The 18,056-nt window shown below is 32.5% G+C and overlaps 1 protein-coding gene across 1 annotated transcript; it reads right to left on the bottom strand.

Annotated features, from left to right (window-relative positions):
• Positions 1–5,734: 5,734 nt before the first annotated feature.
• Positions 5,735–7,899, bottom strand: LOC141674347 (uncharacterized). The gene is made up of 3 exons (XM_074481074.1): positions 7,374–7,899; positions 6,750–7,135; positions 5,735–6,196 (listed from the first exon to the last, which is right to left on the bottom strand). Exons 1-3 carry the CDS (start codon positions 7,897–7,899, stop codon positions 5,735–5,737), a joined length of 1,374 nt encoding a protein of 457 aa, XP_074337175.1.
• Positions 7,900–18,056: the final 10,157 nt, after the last annotated feature.

Genomic DNA, 18,056 nt, shown 5'->3' with positions numbered 1-18,056 from the left:
GTGCGTTAACATTGCTATTTATCTTTTGTACCATTCTCTGTATCTTTTTGTTGTTATGTGTACATATTCATTTGCTGTACTTTGTTTCTTTTCTATCAGAATCCTAATAGCTTTTATACCACAAACAAGATATATATGATGTAGCAGCTACCATTTACTAAAGTTTAAGGTATAGTTGTCTTCTCAATTTCTATTGTAACCCTATATTAGTTTGCTACATGTCTAGCCTCTTTCATTCAAGATACATTACAACAAATTATACCATGGTTGGGTACAATGTAACAAGGTGTTATACTTCTGTGCAATTGATTCACCATCAAATTGAAATGTATTGTTAATTTATGGCTACTTAGCTTGCAATATGTCAATACTCACTTATGTAACAATGTTTTCCTAAAGTGTAGAGAGTCGTGGTACACTTTTTTAATCATATCATTATCTTAGTTGCAAAAGAAGGTTAGAGACTTGTGATCGTTGAAGGCTGCATCTTTATTTTGGCTTCAATCTTTATTGGACGTATAAGTAAAAGATTACAATAGAACTTATATTAAACTTAATTTTGTAAAATACTTTGCAAATTAGGCGTCTTTCATACCTTGTTCTCGCTTCTTTCTTTCTTCTCACATATTCTTTTGAATTGTAAGTTTCACTAATATTTGATCTATGAATTGGCCATGCTTATTGCTGGTAGGATTTTCCTTGGTTGTGGCGTTGGATTTGCTAATCACGTACATCAGTTATTTAACTCATTTTTACTTTTTATGTTTTTGATTTTAGAAACATCAACCCTGCGGTGTATTAAAATACACTTTTTATATTTTTATATAGGCCATTTTTGTAAAAAACAGAGATGCTTTTATACTTTTTATATTTTTATACTTTTTATATTTTTATCAGAGATGCTGATTATTCTACGAGTATAGACATTATAACTCATATTAACAACTTTTTTACTAAAAGATGATCTGATCTATTCCCCAACTTTATTTTCAGGGATCAAATGTGCTCGATATTAATTGGCTTGCCTATTCTGGTGTGCTACTTACTACGACTCTAGCACTCTTCTGTTCAAATACTGGGCTGCAAAAGGTATATTCGCACTTAGAAGTTATGGCAATCTACTTGCATTGTGCTATTGTTAAGGTAAATGGGTTGAGACCTTTGATTATAGTATTAGACTATTTGTTCAAACCAAATTGATCATAACTTAGACCCTTCTGTTATAAGTTTAGCATGTTTCTTTTTTCCTCCATTTTATTGACAGTGTTATATTCAGACTTTTTAGCATTGTGTGGTAATAACACAATTGTTCATACAGTATGAATGTTTATTGAGAGATTGTTTGAAGTTCAAACCTATTTATCCTTCTTGTATACCATCAAGTTTTTACTAATTAATCTATACAACTTTGTAGAATGATAAAAGGGAAAGGGTGGTGAAAGTAAGTCGAGATATTACCATCAATAGCATAAAGGTTATATTTCAGGTGCACAGGTATGGTCATGTATTTTTGCATCGTCATTACCAAGTTTCACCAGTTTACTTGTCTTTACACTTGTCTTTATTTGTTGATTTTTTTTTCTTTTTTTCTGTTCATGCAAGTATATTTAGGATAATTTGGATACACTATATCTAAGCACACTCTTCCTTCAGATATATACGGTCACAGGAATCTTGTCATTAGAATTATGTAGTATTCTGATAATTTCATTGACATGTAGCCTGATCTTTTCCAGATACATAACCGTGTGGCAGATATCTAGTTTTTTGCAGTCCATAATTTTTGTTGTTTAATAATATATATGTATGGTGGAAACCTCAACGTCTCGTGTTAGCACAGCTTCTAAACCTTTCCTTCGTGTTCTGGATCTTAGAGTTGTTTGACACGGTAAGCACTGTCTAGTAAGTGTTATTATTATTGTTTTTCTTAATATACATGAATGTTAATATAGAAACCAACTCGTAAGAAACCAGGACTGTCTAGTAAGTTATGTTATTTATTGGCTGGAGTAGGGGGGTGTTTTATTGGTGTTCTCTCGGGTGGGTCTATTATATGTTATGGGTTTGGGGTTTTGCTGTGATGAGTTTTTTTTGTGTTGTTAATCCAGTATTGTACTTGTCTGGATTGAGTATTAGGAGTTGGGTTTAGGGTGAGGGGTTGCATCTCTATGTTTTCGAAGTGGAAGGGGGGTACAATTCTGGATTTTTTGTTTTTGGGATCATTTATTTCATTCAGGGGTGGGTGGTATTTTTGTGGGTGCATTTTTCTCTGTGCAGATTTTATTTCCGTCTAAATGTCCTGGTTATTATGGATAATTGGGGTGTACAGTCTGGTAGTTGCTTTACCACAGTGTTACATTTACATATTGAATTTGGTTGAATGCTTTTTCTAACTTCATGATGACCCTCTTGTTGGGTTACTTTTATAGCTGCCTCTGTCAGACTACTATCATCAATGCTAAATTTGTATGCTGAGAGATGCTTTTTTACTATTTGTCTCATGTACAAACTATCATATTATAGGTATAAAGATGCTATTATTAATGAAGTCGTTTGTTTGTATTTTGGAGTTTTGCTTATTTATATTTTCACATTCCAAATTAACTACCTTTTTTCTGTCATCTTTCTTTAGGTTTGTGGAGATAGATGGTGGTAAAGGGTTTGACAGAGTAAGGCGGACTGAAATTGGAAAGAAGTATTTCAAACTAACCCATTTCGAGGAGGTATGATAGAACAGTTTATGATAATTTTCTTGTATCGATTTCATGGTAAATAGTACAATGCTTTAGTTGTGGCTTGTTCAGGTACATACTAAGTAGGTATGTTTCTGACTTCCTGTGAAACTAGAATAAAACATTGTGAAACTAGAATAAAACAAGTTCAAGTGTATTCATTCAAGGTTTTAACAGGAGTTCTTACAAAGTTTTAAGTTACCAGTTCTCCTAAAACCTCAGGGTGTTAGTAATTGGACTTGCCAGGATCATATCTCGTATAATTAACACTAAGCATTACTGCTCAGGTGAGAGTTAAGCGAGCTGATAACAAGCACTTGATAAAGAGCTCTGTTAATTAGCTTACCTACATTTTTTTAAACATATTTACTTGGGGATAAGGACAATTGTTTTGTTCCTATATAATTTTTCTTAATATAGTTCTGCATCTTTGTGGCTTCCAATTAAAATATAGGTATTTTATTAACTAACAACGTCATTTCAAAAAACTATAAATCAGTTATGTTCTTGCATATAATTCTCAATTTAGGATGCTATTTTATAGCAATACAAATATTCAAATAACAATGATCTAAGAATAATTTTTAATAAGTATTTTCTACAGGCCTTTTGATATGGTATTCAAGATTTGCAGTTTTGATTTCTTTCTTGCAAATAACTTAGTTAATTTTTCAGGGAACAAAGAAGACTTACAAGAGAAAGCTTCAGGTGTATAAAAAGGGAAACGCCCGTGTGGAGTCGAGGAGAAAGTGAAGCAAATTTAAGCATTAGGGTCTAGTAGTATTTTTTAAAATTTATAATTTTGGGCTGTTGTTATGTGAAAAATGTGAACTAGTTTATAGTTAGCTTGGACGTTTAATTTGGTTGTATATTTGGATGTTTAATGTTTGGGTTGGATGCATTATTTTATAGTTATGAAATTGTATAATTGGGATTTTTTCAGTTTACATAATAAGCATTTCAATTTGTTTGTGCTAAAGTATTACAATAGCCTCGTAAACTGTTACCATATTATATTTAAAACATTTTATTAGACTAGTTATAATGTTACAACAGCTTTTCCAAGTGATACATTAGGTTCTATGGGTCCACTTGCCACGTCATCAAGACAACTCAGCACTATGGGCCCTACACTTGCCATGTCAACCAGTGGGTCCCAATGTGGGGCCCATTTTTTAAAAACATTTCAAAACTCTAAGGTAACAAAAAAAACAAGTTACAACTGATCTTTCATTATGTTGCATTAGCAAGCTAAGGCAACAGATAAACAAGTTAAAATACGATGTTGCCTTAGGCACCAAAGATGTTACCTTAGACCCCTAAGACAACATGGAAAAACCTCTCTTAAGAAAATGTCACCTTAGCTTAAAAATGGGGCAAGAGCAACATATTTACCCCCTAATGCAACGTTTTTTTGGTGTTATAGTAGGCATTTTATGGTGTAGTGAGACCAATTTTTTTCAAGAGGATCCTCAATGTAACATACTTGATCATGTTTACCTAGCACAAAAGGATCATTTATAAAGCCTAATTTATTTAAATTTACCAGTGTAAATCCCAAGTTATCTACCTTAACCCCTTTGTTGATATCTACCCAATTATAACGAAATACAGGAACTCGAAAGTTGTTATAGACTAACTCCAAGATACTTGTTATCACTCCGTAGTAGGTGTGCGAAGTATGTTCAATATTCTTATCCTTACCCTGCACAAGCATTGTATCTGCAACCACACAAACACCACTACATTGAACTTGCCGTTTATCATCACGCTCCTTCGTGCTATAAGTAACACCGTTGATTTTATATCCTCTAAATGTAGGCACAATCTTGTTGGGGCCTTCTGCTATCCACCTTATCTCGTCAGTTATAGTATTGTGTTCGTCCAACAATTCTCATTCGATCTGTCCAAAAAAATTTGTTTAAAACTAAGTATTTCATATTAATAGAGAGTGAAATATTATGGTTTCAATTTTATATTGTGTTTCAAAATGTAATTATATAAATTCTTTTGATAAAGTATAAATTTAACTTAAAAGGTTATTAATTTCCACAATAGTGTGGGTGACCAGGCCTTGCACATATATTGTGCAAACCAAACTATTAATGTATACAAATTTATTAATTTTAGCCAGAGCAGGAAAGTTAAATTATTATACAATTTTATAAGTGAAATAATAAAAGAGAGGTTCATTATGTTTTAGTGAGAAAAGACATATTGAATTATTTTTATATTTGTAGTATTTAATATTTAATTATCATGGTAGCCATAGCTATTCCTATTTTTACCTTTTTTAAACAAACTAAATTTTCTTCATGCTACTATAAGAATATAAAAGTCTTGAGGCATCTTTTTACTTATTTTTTTATTATAAATCTATTGGTTTTTATATTTCCCCTTATTTTCTGTCTAAACTTTTAGTTGCAGAAGCAGAGCATTTTAGTGGAAGTACTATTATTTAATGGTATAAAGGAAAGTTTGAAAAATGTAAAAATAACACACTGGAAACAGAAATGAAAGTATAGAGACAACATGTAAAATAACAAGTCTTTTATTAGGGTAAATCTAGAAAATAGTGGTTGAGAGAGGTATTTTACTGCATTCTTCTCTTGTGTGATAATCATTCTCTTTTTAATGTATCAAAAATGTAATATGCATCCGAGGAAAATTACTAATTATTCAATTTAAAATATGTAGAAACTGATAGGGTGGAGTTCTAGATTTGTTAAATTAACATCTTTGAGTATGACTAATTATTGTGAGCATATTAATTAGGCCTACATATAATGTTAAAACCAAATAAAAATCATTCATTTTTCCTAAACCATGTGGGGAATGTATCATTTTGCTTATTTTTTAGCCAGACTTCGTCATTTTCATGGTGTTTGAATCTCGTCATCAAAGATGCCATATGCCCCCTGCGAGTAAAATCCACAGATTTTATATATTGATCAAAATGCACAAAATAAGAAAATAACACACACACATATTTCAATAACTGCTTAATCAAAATATGGCCTTATGTCATTACTATTTTGCAAAAAACACAAATGTGCTAGGTGCAAGTCGTGATTGATTGCCTTTATCATGGTTGCACCAAATAAGGGTCTGCCAGCATTTTGCTCTTGCCTAGGATTTCGCGACAATCCTGTGGTAGCTTCTCCAAAATTTACCAAACACTCGACGGCCTCTTCGGCGACATATACCTCGGCAATACATCCTTCAGGATGAGCTGAATTCCGTACATATCCCTTAAACGCCTTCATATATCTTTCAAAAGGATACATCCAACATAGGAATATTGGCCCACAAAGTTTAACCTCTCTCATAAGATGAATTGAGAGATGGATCATCACATCAAAGAACGAGGGAGGGAAGTGCTTTTCAATCTTGCATAATGTTTCCACCAACTGAGATTGGATTTTTTCCAGTTTATCTATATCGATGACTTTACTGTAAATTGCCTTGAAGAAGAGACAAAACTTAAGAATTGTGCACCTGACTTCTTTTTACAGTACTGATCGAATTGAAAATGGAAGCAAATGATGTAATAATGTGTGACAATCATGCGATTTCATTCCACCAAGTCGCAGATTTTCCATATTTACCAGATTTTTGATATTTGAACAAAATCCATCCGATAACTTCATTTTAAGAAAGGATGAGCAAATAGTTTTTTTTCATCCTGTAATAAGTTCTATGAAGCCAACGACACCTTCTCTTTCTTTCCGGGATTTTTGGCCTCAACTCTGTTCTTATTCCCATTTTAGCCATGTCAAGACGGACAGACTCCCGATCTTTTATCTTTCCCGGAATATTTAGAAAAGTTCTAAGCAAAGCTTCACATATATTTTTCTCGATGTGCATCACATCGAGGACATGCCTGACTGGAAAAAACTTCTAATACTGGAGTTGGAAGAATATAGAAACCTTCTTCCATATGGGTCGAGCTTCACCTTTCTTCCATCGAAGTGGGCATTGTGTCTTACCAAAGACATGACCCCTCAGATGTTATACTCTTTGAAAAACTTGCTCTCCAGTTAACGGAATAGGAGCACCCTCCTTCTCTATCATGTTATCAAAAGCTGATTTTTGCTTTCTATACGGATGATGACGGGGCAACCACCTCTGATGCCTCATGATCACCGTCTTGCGGTAATTAACAAGCATGGTAGCTTTTGTTTGATCAATGCATACAGTACAAGAATTATAACCTTTAATGACGTTTCCCGACAAGTTCCCTAAGGCTGGATAATCACTTATTGTCCATAATAAAATGCCCCTAAATATGAAAGATTCTTCCTTATATGCGTCATACACTTGTCTCCCTCGCCACAACTCCTGTAAATCTTCTATAAGTGGTTGAAGGTACACGATGATATCATTTCCTTCCTCAGTTGGTCCTGATATCAATAAACACAGCATAATATATCCTCTCTTCATACAAAGCCAGGGAGGAAGATTGTAAATTGATAGTAAAACAGGCCAACTTGAGTGATTAGTATGGTTTCCATGAAAGGGATTGAAACCATCAGCAAATAAAGCTAATCGAAGGTTCCTGGTCTCTGATGCAAATTCGGGCCAGTTTTGGTCGCCCAGTGTCATTCCATGTTTTTGAGTCAGCTGGATGCCTCATTTTACCATCCTTTTGCCGCCTAGTGTCATGCCAAGTCATTTCTTTTGCAATGTGCGGTGTACTGAATAAATTTCTTAATCTCGGTATCAACAGAAAATACCATAAAACCTTAGCAGGGACCCCTTCCAGTTCCACTTCTTTCCGATTCAATTTCCATCTAGAGGCCTTACATATACGACATGTAGTCTCATCCTCATCTCTCTCACCACGGTATAATAAACAATCATTCGGACATGCGTGTATCTTTTCATACCCCCTTCCTAATGAACATAAGGTTTTTTTCACTTCAGTGAAGGAAGAAGGAATATTGTTGCCTTCCGGGAGCATAGACCCGATTAGTAGTAGAACATCAGAGAAGCATGAATCAGACATACCAAGCATCACATTCAAATTGTACAACTTAATTAAAGCTTTTAACTTAGTGTAACTCTCATATCCGGGATAAAGTGGCTGATGTTCACCTTTAACATGGTTGATAAAATCTGAAGAATCAGAAGAAATATCATTTTCATCATTCTCAGGTATATCCATTCCTGTGGAAAATTGATTAATAAAGACAACAACGGGAGAAAAAAAGATTGTCTTTGCTTCATTGAAGTGATTTGTCACAAGGATGATACAAGCAAAGAGCTGCTCGAGTGGGGATCTAGGGTCTCTGCTGCCAACAGCCGCCCACTGAATCGGCAGTAGATCTTTTGTTGTTCCTGCTATTTGCTGGAGTAAGATTACATGATGAACTTTGTTTAGTGGATTATGAATCTTTAATTACGGAATTAATCATTTTTTAGTGTTACATTTTCAAGTTCAATTCAATTATGTTTTTCTGACTTTCTATACATATACATCTGTGTCTTCATCTAATATCGAATTTCGGGACCTGATGACCAAATTTGAGTTCCTCTTTGAGAAATTGGCACTATTAGACTTTGCTTCATTCGATTCCTCTTCTTTCCATAGTCTACACTGTCACAAAGACCTTCTGCTTCATCACTTTGTGTATGGTCAATACTCCATCTACCAACAACTTCTGCTTTATAAGTTAGCATTCTGAAGCTCCTTTTAAGAAGTAGTTTAGCAGTGGCTATTGTAGAGATGAGTTTTAGTTTTCAGGAGAAATTTCTAATTAAAGTAGTTGGGCAATGTGTATCATGGTGGCAATGTGCTAAAGAGCTTGCTTGTACATGGATGTTCAAAAATAATTCACAAAGTTGGTTTATATAAATATTGGGTAAGAGTTGGCTGGAAATGTAATATATGTATCTTGCTATATTCTCTTTGAATACTCTTACCACTTTTATATAGTTCTTTGCTATCCTCTGTTCCTCTCCGAAATCTTTAAAATTCCTTATGTCCGTCTTCTTTTCAAAAATCTTCTCAGCTTTACTTTTCAGTTTTTAGAACTCAAAGCCAAATTTCAAGTCAACTTTTATCATAGTAAAATATGGAATCCCAAAGTTGAAGCATATATTTATTCTGTTGTCTATGATAAAATCATGTAAAAAAGTGATATGTGAATATTTAAGAGAGTTAAATTTGATAGCTTCTAACCAGCTATGACATGATAATAGTTTTTTGTGCTTCTTGTGGTCTTATCTCATCCTTTCTTTAATGATATGTTTCAGTTTTTCTTATATATCTCCTAATCTCTTTTAGGCTGTTAAGGATGACTTAGGAAGGATCCGAATTCAAAAGCCAGATAAAGGCCCATTTCATGTCTCAGGAAAGAATATCGATAATCTCAATAATGACTGTGAAAGAGGGGCATGGTTGTCTTAGACTATGTGCTGAAATTATGTGCAAAGCAATTTTTTTGGATAGAAGACTAATATGTCAGTATTTTATTTTTTTGGTTGCTTTTCTCGATCCTACAATTAAATGTATGTCCATGCATACTATTTATTTAGTTTGTACCAGAATAAGGTGCAGTGTTATCTCAGTATAGGTTTGCCTATAATTCCGTAAGCTGGAGCATGGTTTTTCTTATAAATTTTTGTTTTGTTTGACAGTATTCACTCGACTATCTGATTATTGTCTATTAAAATGGTTGCTTTCAGCAATTGCTAAAGATATTGGTTCGAACTCAATAATGAAGCATAAATCTACATGGATGCTTTTCCGAATGATGTTTAAAGTCATCTCAAATACAGGCATTTTTGTCTCTGGATCACATCGACTGGCAGTTCTCTACTTGGCTGGAAACAAACACTATCTGCTTTACAAGGTCAAAATGAGTTGAAAGGCTAGAGTTGAAATGGGTAGGTGATATTATTTAGAAAAGAAAAGAAAAAAAATTGCTCATTTGTTCTTTTGGAGTTAGAATTTGGTACTTTGATAATTTAGTAAGTTTTAAATTTCATTCGATGCTTGTTGTATTGATTGTTGGATGCCTTGTTTGGGAGGAATAATGTAAAAACAGAATAACTATGTCAATTTTTTTAATTTTTAAAATATTGCATTTGACTCTATATGGTGTTGCATAAGACTAAAAATGATGTTACATATGAATAAAAATCGTGTTGCAAATGACTAAAATCAGTGATGCATTACATATTGTGGGACCCACTCTTGACGTGGCAAAAGTGGGGCTCCATCTAAAATCAGTGTTGCAATACATATTGTCAGAATTGTAGAACCTAAGTTCCCACTTATAATTAAGGGCTCCATCTAGCATCTCAATAAAGAAGTCATATTTAATAATAAAACCATGAAGAAATAAATATTCTGATTTGTATCAAACAATAAACGTATAGATGTTGCTTATTAACAGAGGAACTCATTAAAAAGAGTTGACTAGTACATGTTAAAAAGAAAAGCTAGCTAATTTTACAAGGAATTAATGCAACCACATACTTTCTCCCATACTACAAAATACACCTCCAGGTCGCAGTGCAATTAAAAATGCCAAATGCCAAAAAATACAAGTTGGATTTAGACACCATCTTTAAATCCTTTGCACCTCCCTCATCTGCTTTGTCGCGTTGTACAATAATTCTATGAACATGATCGAGATTTGAGATACTATCAAAATTAATACTTCCCCAATGGACAGTAAGTTATTTTCCATAATCCATGGACTGCTTTAAATCCTAACTTTAGCACTTTAATTTTTTCTCACATCAATACCATGAAACTTCCTCTCTTCTCTAATACATACTTCATTTTCTTATTGTCCTCTTATTTAACTACCAACTTATATGCTTTTTCCAATTAAACATCACCTGCAGATTGCAAGTAGATCATCGTAAAAATGTATTAGTTTACATGGAATATTTTATGAAAACATTACTTCGTTGAAAACATTTAAGTTCGGCAAAAAATAAACATGTTTATAGGACAATATATTTTATCATTGTTATGATAACAATGATATCCAAATATATATAGTGTACTTATTAGATCTTCTGTCATTATTTATGCAACAAAGTATAAAAATAATATTATTAATCACAAATATGTAAATGTATACATGTGTTTAAAGTATTATTTATATATATAGTAAATGTGAATTTATAAATATATAAGAAAATATATTATAATAATCAGATTATAACCGCGCTTTTTCAGGCTTTTAACCGGGTCGGGCCGGGCCAAAGCCCAGGCTTGTAACCGGGTCGGGCTGGGCCTTGCCTAAAAATATAGGGCCCGTCGAGGCCCGAAGCCCGGGCCGGGACCAGGCCGGGCTTTGACCGGGCCGTGCTTGACCGGGTTTTGACCGAATCAGGCCGGGCCATATTTTCGGGCCCGAGCTTTTTGTGCATCTCTACCTGTAGTTCTCACACAATATTCATATCTCCTAGTCCAAGATGATGGCTGCTCTGGTCTGCACAACTACACTGATTATCAGACCAAGTGTGTATACATTAGATCAAACAAATCATGCAAGCCAAAAGGTTATATAAACTGCCTTGAAATATTTTACTGCAGCTGTGGGTAGTTCCCTGTGTTGGGCTATTCCCTTCTTCTCCTCTGGCTTGTTTTTTTGTTTTATTTACTTGCTAATACAGCTTCTGAGTACTTCTGTCCTTCCGTCCAAAATCTGTCGAAATTTCTTAATCTTTCTCCAACTATAGCTGGTATTACTCTGCTTCCATTGGGAAATGGTGCTCCTCATGTTATTGCTAGTATTGTCTCTTTTACGAGATGAGGTGTTGGTGATGTTGGCCTCAACAATGTCTTATCTGATGCAATTAACACATAAAATTATAGGTATTTAACATTGTGATGGAAGTATATTCTGCTCAAGAGAAGTGGTGTATAAGAGTTTAAGATACTATCAGGCATATTGAAAAAGTCCAACAAGTACATGACGTGTAAACACAAATTAATTAAGTTGAATACATTATTAATGAGCAAGTGTTTAATAAATAAACTAGTTATGCTTTATCAAAAATTTTAATGGTTCACAAACCTACAGGACTGAACACTTCAATAAAAATAGGTCGCCACATAGCATCCTAATGATTAAATTTTCAACAAAAATGTGGCTGCTAAATAAACTTGGGCAACTGTAATAGAATAAAAAAAAGGTTCTACATTGTTATCCTATTCATTCAGATGTTAATTCACCAAGTACCTTACAGCTATAGTTTGAATCCCTTGGAAATTAAATCATCCCTACAAGAGACACTGAAAACATGTATCATTAGAACACAAAGCTTCAGTAAAATTAATTCACAGTAACTTTCTTGGTATAAAACAGTAGCAATCACTCTAAGAGCTTCTGAAACTCTAAGTGAAGCTTCATTCCACCAATGTGTAAGTGTCACATCCAGCCAAGACCACTTCCATCTTTCACCTTTATCTCCAATATCATAAACGAGTAAAACACACAAAGTCGCACGAAACCCTTTAAAAGATGAAGTATAATTTTAACCTTAACCCCTTCAAAATACATACAAGTAAATTACATTCATGTATCGTACTACAACCATGCTTTACCATTCAAAAAATACATGAAAAAATTAATTAAACGAAAAGTGTAATCGAAGACTTACAAAATCTGAGAAGGAGATGAGAAGCGGGTACACGGAGATGAGAAACAAGATATGAAAAATACTTATAAATTAGGGCTCAATTAAAAAAAAAAGAAAAAAGAAAAAAATGATAATTACTTACAAATCAGGGCTCTATTGGTTGACTCGATTGACTCGATTACAGCTTGATTAGGGCTTGATTCTGCTCGATTAGGGTTGTATGTAGAACATATTAAAACTCGATTGCTCGATTAAGGGTTGATTGATGGTAATAGCGATGGAAAGAGATAGGGAGAGATGTTAAGGGATGAGATAGAGAGAAGAGGGGGGCGAGAGACAGAGATGTATATTTGGTGAGAAGAGAGAAAAACAGCGGGGAAATATGTGGGAAACGAGGGAAATATTTGGCAAAGTACAAAAGAGGAGGAATTATTCCCGGCCTTCTACTTTTTTTTATTTTTTTAAATTTTAACATAGACATCGGTTAGTTAAGGACCAATGCGAATACCAAACCTTCACAACGGTCCTTAAATGACTGATGTGGAAGTTAGTGTTTATGATCAGTTAAAACAAAACCGATGTGAAACATAGGGTTATATTTTTGAAAAAAATACTATTAGTAATCGGTTATTTAAAAATATTATGTAAAAAAATATCTTTAACATCGGGTTGAAAATAACCAATATTAAACATGTTTTTTAAATCGGTTTTTTTTCCACTGATGTTAAAATGGTGATGTCTATTGACTTTTCTCTAGTAGTGAAATGTACTAGTCACCACTCGTTGACTGTTGAAATAGAAACCAATTTAATTTATTTTTTTCTGAAATTTTTTTCATATCACTATTATATATGGATCTTGACATCTATACGATTGAATCATTCATAAATATTTTTATGAAAATCGAAACATCAATATGGGACTTAGCACTAGTTAGTGGTATTAATCAAGCTCATATTTGAATGTTAAAAGGACAAACCAAATAAAATAACTTTGATCTGAAACTTTGGTTATACCACTAATATATATATATAAATGTATATATTTATATATATATTGATATCTATACGGTTGGATCAATGATAAATATTTATTAAAAAATAAAATATCAATTGACTAAACACCAGTAAGCGGGACTAGTCAAACTGATTCTTGACTGTTAAAACTACAAACAAAATAAAATTATTTTGATCATAAATAATGGTTATATCACTCATATATATATAGAGAGAGAGAGAAAGTTAAGTTATATGTTGTCCATTATTTTTAGAAAATCTTGCTCATTGTATACTTTTTACAAGTATAACATTACAAAATATATTATTTTACAAAATAATTTTAGTTTGTAGAACATAAATGGTCATGTTGCAGAATAAATATATTGTATTTGTAAATGTATGAGATTTGCATAATTTTATTGAAATAATGATATTTGTGAAACATGTTTTGCAAGATAACATGTTTTAAAAAAAATATATTATTTACAAAATATAGATGGACTCCGAGGACTCCAATTAAACGGTGGACTCCATAGAACTTTAGTCATATGTATATATATATATATAATTGGAGGTCAAACCCCACGTTGACCAGTATATATATATGTGAAAAAATAAAGGTAGAATAAGTAATCGATTTATCAATCATGAGACTTGGAAGGGTTTAATGAATTGATAAATTATTATTTCAAAACTTGATAGAAATTAAAAAATTGATCCAGAAAATAAATCGATTCAAGACTTTGAAATAAATTAGACGAACATAGAAATTTATGTCCATCAATAGGAAATAAAAAAATTGTCCTGAACAGTAGGGATAGTCATGTAAGGAAATAAATTAATTTGGTCAATATAAATAAGGCATTTTAACCGGGTGTCTTGAACGAGGGAACGTGTTTCAAGTTAAATATAATCGTGAATAAAGCTCAAATAATGAACTTGTAAATTGTAAATTAAAATATGCACAACAATTACCAAGGTCAAAATTAGGAAAGTGAGGAAATAAAACTTGCCATATTTCCGTTTATTAGCTCACTGCTCAAGAAATCTCACCTTTTCCTACTTAAATACTTCTCGTGTGGAGAAATTCTAAAAATAATAATCCACACAATATTTCAATACAAAATAACTAAACCACGAATTCTTATACTATTTTTATTTAATAGTTTAATAATTCATAAAAATTCACTACTTGATCAATAATTACACTTTGAAAAATTATTACAAAAATTGAACAAACATTTTACTTCATATTTTAATAAAATTAAATAATGTTCCTTTAGCGTATACTAATCCGATCCGAATGGTCTTCAAATATATCATAATCCGAAAGTAGATCCGATCCAAAATTGATCTGATCTGAAACTGAATTGGTTATCCGAATTTCCAGGTCTAGGTAGAACTGATGGGAAAATTAACAAGAAAAAATTTGTTACATGGCTATTTATGTATACATATTCAATCGTAAGTATTGACATACTTCATACAAGAAATGTAAGTTAGGAATTTGCTCTGATAGATGAATGAGGTGTGATGGTTTCCAGGACCAATGTTTCCATCGAGCGATGTTATAATGGATATAGTTTGATTTTGGGAAGAATAGACTAAAATAGGCCCGACCACTATTAGATTTTAGTTAAACTATTTTTTTAATAATTAAAAAAATTATTTTACTTCGGATTAGAGATGGCCAATGTATATATAATCACATATATATCGAGTGCTGAAAAACAGGCGTATATGCTAAGTATTTGTAATGATCTTATACAATGGCGAACCGCACCTGACGTAAATGAGTTTTTATACGTAGACCAATTTAGAGACTACGTATATGTCACCCTTATATATTGGTTGTTTACTTTACCAACATAAATGGTACTTTCAGAAGGTTAATATACGTTGCCTTTTTAAAAAATCTGATGTATGAAGTCTTATATACGTCAGATTCTTCTATGTGCGACGTAAATTAGGCGACATAAAAGTTTGATTTTGTACTAGTGAATTTGATGTGTATAACTGGTTGTATGAATGTATAACTGGTTGTATGAATGAATATTCCTTGAAATTACTTGGTATATTTCGGGAAATGCAATATTCAGGAGGTGTATTTCAATTATTTTTCAGGTATGTTGCCATAGGTAAATAACTAGGTCCATATGTGGGCCGCACATATAGGTCCCATATATAGGTCCCACAGATAGGCCCCACGGGTCGGCCCCCTAAGAGCCCCACAATTCTGAAAGAAATTCTAAGATCTTTTGCAACACACTAAGTATGTTACTATAGAGTCCAAAATATGTTTCTATTGAGATCTATTATAACAGAGATTAGTATGTTACAATAGAGTAGTTTCTATGTTGCTATAGATATATGTATTAACTAGCTACTAGTCAACATAGCTCTATTCTTTCCCTAGCCCTTTTTGGGTCTTTAGAAACTGAATTAAAACTGTATCTCACATTTTATCCAAAACAGAAAAAATGGTAAATCATTTATTGTATGATTCTCAAAACAATTTAGAAACACGACGTCCTTTAATAAACTTTATTACAGATTATAAAATCTCTTTGATTGTCTAATAAAATCTGTATTTGTGTAGTTATTAATCTCTTATTGATTCCACCTCCCTTCTTCCTTTCCTTCCTTCATTCCTTCTCTTTGCTCTATCTTAAACCTTTAGTTCTTGAGAACATTTCTCTCACTTGTCCATTCATCTCTATTTAAATAACTTTTCATTTCTCTTGTCCATTAAAAAGGGCATATTCATTCAAGTAAAGCATCACACAATTGCTGCAATTTCTGAATTTTACTTGTTCCTTACTTTTTCCAAATTTCTCATTGCTTTGATTTCGAATTTCAAAGTCACATCAAAATTTGACTTAATCTAATTGGAACCGATTTCCATCTAACTGACCATTAATTGATAAAATTAGCCAATTATCTCACTTAATTGATCAATTACACCAAGTGAAGACTAGCTAAATGAAATCAAAGACCAATTATATAGACGAATTTACTGTAACTACCCTTTTTTAAGAGCCGAGATCACAATTATTTTGAGTATTAACATGAATATATACTTTCTATTTTTAAGAGTAAGGTATTTGGGCAGCATCTCCTTTATATTATTGACTGGAAGTCGGACTCAAGCCGACACCAACAATCAACCCAGAAGTAGACCAATCAACTTCCACCTTCTAAACTCACCATTTCACCACCATACATAATACTAACCCGTATAACTCATATCTTTAGTTCAACTTAGGATTATAGCGAACAATTCTTATTATACCATACCTTTTCTCATATCTTCTGATTATAACAAAATTTTACTACTGAGTACAATTATAAATTATTCTAGAATCCTTCTAGTTCGTGTTTCGATTCATGCTTTCTAATTAGCAATTTATCCATCCTTGAAAACATACACTTATTCTTATTTGTTAACTTGTTCAACTTTTGATAACCAACACATGGTCTCAACTATCATGATCTTATGAAAGAATTTATTTGGTTTTAAAGCATCATTTCTTAAAAATTATTATAGTTAGACCACCATACCTTCATCTCCACTTATGCTTTTTTATACTGAACTTCCTTCACCGGTTCGGTTATGAGTATCAAATTTTCCATAACTCATTTACTTTAGTGGGAAAACCCAACCATTCCTTAAAGAATACCCTTAAAGTTTATTCATAACTAGAACTTCTTCGATCTTGAATCTTCATGAAAAATATCTCTCACATGATTGAGGTATGTTTCATCTTCATAATGTATTAATCAATTATTTGGTTATTATTAAGAATTTCTTCATTCGCTTCCATTGTCCAATCAATTCTTTGCCTTATCCGATATACGCAGCTTCACTTTCTTATTCTTCTAGTTAATTTACCTCATACGGTTCGTTAATTACTGCAATTCATGCCAAAATCTCATACTTGCAACGTATCATGTATAAAGATTTCCGCTTCTGATTTGATGTCTTCATAACAACCACACTATCGGCATAATTGGTTCTTCTCTGCACGTAAATATCCACCCTTTATTAGCTTGCAATTATCCACGTAACTCCATCTGCTATACGGGTTCATTTAACTTCCTTTTAAAATATTTAAAGAGTAGACCTTACACAAGAAGGAATTTGTGTATATGATTCTGACTGGAAACTCTTTTTGTAAGGAATAAGAGTACAAGGAAAGAATTGGAAGGATCCATAAATCAACAAATTATGATTGAAGAAGAAGTAATAAATGATAATTTGGATATGAGTGAGACAACCATATTTGTACTCAAGATGGCCAGTCTTTCATAATATATGGCATACAACACATGATTAGGTGGCGTCCCACCAAACTCCTCATTATTTTAACAAAGTGTCACATCATAACATTGCTTGTCTCATTCAGAAAATAAAATTTGAGGGAAAAATGATTTTGAAAGAAATACAACAATTTCCTTATCACCTCATAGAGCTGATCATGAAAGAAGTTCATACATTATTCAAGATTCATAAGAATATATATTAGTATAGAAAAGAATGATATCATTGGTCGATATCCACATTTCATTTATTTACAGCTTCAACGCTTGTCCGATCAATAGATCCCATTCCGAGTCATATATTAACTTTAGAAAGTTCACTGAAATGCCTTCTTTAATTGATCATTAGAATAAATTCCCATTTATTAGGTCTTGTATCTTTAGCATCTTGCTTCCA

This window comes from Apium graveolens, chromosome 7, assembly GCF_009905375.1.
Source record: "Apium graveolens cultivar Ventura chromosome 7, ASM990537v1, whole genome shotgun sequence".
NCBI classification, from domain to species: Eukaryota; Viridiplantae; Streptophyta; class Magnoliopsida; order Apiales; family Apiaceae; genus Apium; species Apium graveolens.
This window is presented reverse-complemented; position numbering and strand designations above follow the sequence as displayed.